The sequence below is a fragment of the Ostreococcus tauri genome (assembly GCF_000214015.3).
Source record: "Ostreococcus tauri WGS project CAID00000000 data, contig chromosome 02, whole genome shotgun sequence".
In the NCBI taxonomy this organism is placed as follows: Eukaryota; Viridiplantae; Chlorophyta; class Mamiellophyceae; order Mamiellales; family Bathycoccaceae; genus Ostreococcus; species Ostreococcus tauri.
In genome coordinates this window covers 193264-197547 of record NC_014427.2, presented here as the reverse complement: position 1 = coordinate 197547, position 4284 = coordinate 193264, and the positions used below count along the sequence as shown (strand labels likewise).

The following is a 4284-nucleotide window of genomic DNA, read 5'->3' as shown; positions in this document are numbered from 1 at the left end:
GGAACAACCCAACCAAGGCAAAATCGTTCAATGCGCATGCACCATGCGTCGCGAATTGCTTCCCTTGCAGTTCAGGACTTTCATGTGAGCTCTAAACTGGGCGTGATGAACGCGAAAGTAGTTGAAATGGTTTCTACATGTCCTCGATTGCTCGCTGACACCCAGAGTTCAACCGGCCCACAAATTTCTGCCGCTGCTGCAATATGGGGCATCCTCAGAACCGGCACATACGAAGTACCTCAAAGAGTAATGTGTGTTGATCACGAGACGACGGATGCCGTGAGATGTAGGCAAGTATATGAAGTAGATATGAGTGTTTCTGTGCAGAGCCAAGCGGATGCTCAATCAATAATTAACCGCCAGATTCGAGTGCCGTTGTTGTTGCGTTGCGGCACCACAACGCATACTGAGTTTGACTTGCGAAAACCATACCAAAATTTTGTCAAGAAGTGCGACACACCGCTGTATCGTGATACATTGAATGTAAGCGTGTACGATAAGACGAGGACCGACGTGTACACTGGGGGTATCGGCGGGCTTGGTGCTCTCGTACACTCCTGGAACGCCAATGCGCATGTTCGGTCCTTCATTCTTTTAGGGCGCTCTGGACGGGGACAACTCATCCATCCATCAACATCAAGAAACGCATTCGCTCTGAGTCTGCAGCGAGCAGACGTATGCACGATATCTGAAGTAGAGCAGGTGATTTCACTTCATGCAAAAGGCATTAATGTGCACAGAGTGTTGCACATGAGCGGGATACTGAAGGATTCAATCCTCCTAAGACAGACGTTCTCAGATGTCTCAGTCGTATTTGCAAATAAAGTTTGTGGCGCCCGTGCTACGTGCCACGATAACCTTCTCCAGACAACATCGATGCACGTTTTCTTTTCTTCCATAGCGGCTCTTCTGGGATCACCGGGTCAAGGAAATTACGCTGGGGCCAACTCGTTTGTTGATGCGCTTGCTCAAATAGGCACGACTATGGGGTGGTGTTGCATGAGCCTTCAATGGGGGCCCTGGGATGGGCAAGTTGGTATGGCGGCGCGTTCACTGTTGGATGAATCTGGTACAGTTCAAGCTATGGCAGTTGGGATGATTGATCCATGTATTGGATTGGAAATTTTGCATGCTCTCATCTTTTCTCCGACGTATTGTTCCACATTTGCCGTCTGTCCACTGAACACGTCTCTATTGGCCGCATCAAATGTGTGTCAAGTATCTGAGCTAAAGATGACTCGAGCACCATGCAAGATTGATAGTATGAGTAGAACACAGGGCGTGGCTGTCTCGGAGATTTCAGGGACGCGGAACTCAAACAACTCAGCCGACTCAGACACAATCATGATACGCGTGACGCAAATAGTGAATGATGCGGTTGGGACGACCGTGCATGCAAAGCAGCCACTTCTAGATGCCGGACTTGATTCGCTGGGTGCGATAGAGCTGAGGAGTAGGCTGAACAACGCATTCTCAGTGCATCTGCCCTCTACAGTAGTGTTCGATCACCCCAGCCCGTACGAGCTTGCAGAGGCGGTGAAAAAGGAAGTATCGCCAGATCACCTGTCAGATACGTCGCCTTCAAACAAGAAAACAGATAAAGATAATACAGGTGCACTGCATGTACGCATATGTTCGGTGTGCTTTCCTCAACAGTCCTCGGAGACATGTGATCATGTGGCAACTGTGCCTCAAAGCCGATGGGATGTTGAGTTTACGGAGCACTCCCCGGTTCGGTTTGGCGCATTCTTACTCAATATTGCATGCTTTGACGTTGAAATGTTCTCTATGCGACGTCCCGAGGCGGTAGGTGTTGATCCACAGCAGCGACTTCTCCTCGAATGTGCCGTGAGCGCTCGAGCGTGCGCTCCAGGTGCTCGTCTCAGTGAAGAATGTGGTGTTGTTGTCGGCATTTCTAGTAATGATTACAGTATGATCACAGCTCAAAGCGGTGAGCTTCGTGCCACCGGTGGTTCACTCAGCGTCGCTTGTGGAAGGATATCATTCATGTATAATTTGCACGGGATGTGTGCGAGCATTGACACCGCATGCTCGTCATCTTTGGTTGGCTCGCACATGGCGCGCAACGCAGTAGGAACGCTGGAGTGCGACAGTATGCTAAGCTGTGGTATTAATATCACCTTGAGCTCTTCGACGACGCGTGTGTTCCAAAATGCTGGCATGTTGGCGGAAGACGGAAGATGCAAAACCTTAGATGTGTCAGCGAATGGGTATGTTCGAGGGGAAGGATCATTGGTGCTGCACATGATCAGCCAGAATATGATTACGGAAAACCAACTCTGTGCCTTCCATGTTTCTGGCTCTTCAGTCAATCAAGATGGGCGATCGAGCTCTCTGACAGCTCCTCATGGTCCCTCTCAGCAATCTGTCATTTTACATACGATGCTGCAGCCTGGCAATGGTGAGACGCGATGCAGTGGTATCGAGTTGCATGGTACAGGAACGCCGCTTGGCGACCCGATCGAAGTTGGCGCGGCACGTGCTGTACTCGACCAATTTGCCGCGGTATCCGTCTTGCAATTCTCAGCCATGAAATCCTGGTATGGACATACAGAGCCGGCATCTGGGATCATAGGACTGTGCAGTCTTTGCGAGAGTACATCTCAACATACCTCGTCTGTGATCGTACACCTACGTCAGCTAAACACACATATCCGAGATATCCTGAGACGAGAGTCAACTCCAGATGAGTGTACATTTCTGACGCGACAGAAAACTCAGAACACGCAGACCCACGGTGCATATTCCGTGAGCAGGGGCGTGAGCGCATTCGCATTTCAAGGTACAAACGCGCACGTGACAGTGCGTCGCGATTCTCCACGCAAAAAGTTTGCACTCTTGTCCTTTGCAAGGCACCAAAACAGCTGCTGGGTGTCTCAGGCAGAGACTGGAGTATCAATCGAGACTATGCCAATCGCGAATGATCACATCGTCGTGCGACTTCCCTCGTGCGAGTCACGACCCTTAGATAGAGATCATCGCGTCAATAATCGTTCGGTTCTCCCCGCAACAAGTTTTCTTGAGTTGATCCTTGCAGGTGTAAACCAGCTCCAAGAGCAGACTCTCATCACAGTGTGCGGCACACAAATACACGCTCCATGTCTGTTAGATTCTATCCAACACCAGCACTGCACACTCTGGTGCAGGGTATCTCGCCTCACTGGCCGCGTTTCTCTGGACTCGGCAGGTGTGAGACACACGTCGTCAAAAATAGCGCAGCCAGGGTGCTCTACACCACGTACTCAGGCTTGTTCATCACCTGTAGGATGCACGTTACGACCCGTGCAGACTGTGCACTTCTCTTTCGGTGGCGGTAAAGTACGAAATGGTGACTCAAAGAATGGCGCAGTACTGGATGCACATTTACACAGTTTGTCTGCCTTACGGGTGCACACTCACGATGGCGACGGTGTACGCGAAGATGATTTACACCTCCCAGTGAGTCTTAAGGGTTACAGTCGACAAATTCTATTCAGAGAATATCATGAATATGGTGCTTCCTATTTTGAAATGCGAAAGCAGCAGAGCGATCACCTCGCTCAACCATCGTCATGGAGTCAGGTGAAGATGCTCGAGTTGGTGGGAAAGAGGCTAACAAAGGCATCGTCGATCAGATCTGTGATCCACGAGCAGAAGTCGGTTGACAATGCAGCATTTGGTCATATTGATCACAATCTTGTATATGTCGTCACGTGGAGAGCCGTGGGACATCGAGGACAGCCATTACATCGAGGAACAACCCAACCAAGGCAAAATCGTTCAATGCGCATGCACCATGCGTCGCGAATTGCTTCCCTTGCAGTTCAGGACTTTCATGTGAGCTCTAAACTGGGCGTGATGAACGCGAAAGTAGTTGAAATGGTTTCTACATGTCCTCGATTGCTCGCTGACACCCAGAGTTCAACCGGCCCACAAATTTCTGCCGCTGCTGCAATATGGGGCATCCTCAGAACCGGCACATACGAAGTACCTCAAAGAGTAATGTGTGTTGATCACGAGACGACGGATGCCGTGAGATGTAGGCAAGTATATGAAGTAGATATGAGTGTTTCTGTGCAGAGCCAAGCGGATGCTCAATCAATAATTAACCGCCAGATTCGAGTGCCGTTGTTGTTGCGTTGCGGCACCACAACGCATACTGAGTTTGACTTGCGAAAACCATACCAAAATTTTGTCAAGAAGTGCGACACACCGCTGTATCGTGATACATTGAATGTAAGCGTGTACGATAAGACGAGGACCGACGTGTACACTGGGGGTATC

At 50.0% G+C, this 4284-nt stretch overlaps 1 protein-coding gene across 1 annotated transcript in view; it reads left to right on the top strand.

The window, feature by feature from the left end:
- OT_ostta02g00800 (unnamed product) overlaps positions 1–4284 on the top strand; it is a gene marked incomplete at both ends in the record, with an annotated part of 33948 nt that overhangs the window by 23607 nt on the left and 6057 nt on the right. The window contains one exon of the mRNA XM_022984992.1: positions 71–4284. This exon is cut by the window's right edge and continues 6057 nt beyond it. Within this exon, the coding sequence (XP_022840687.1) occupies positions 71–4284 (4214 nt within the window). The remainder of the gene's footprint in view (positions 1–70) is intronic.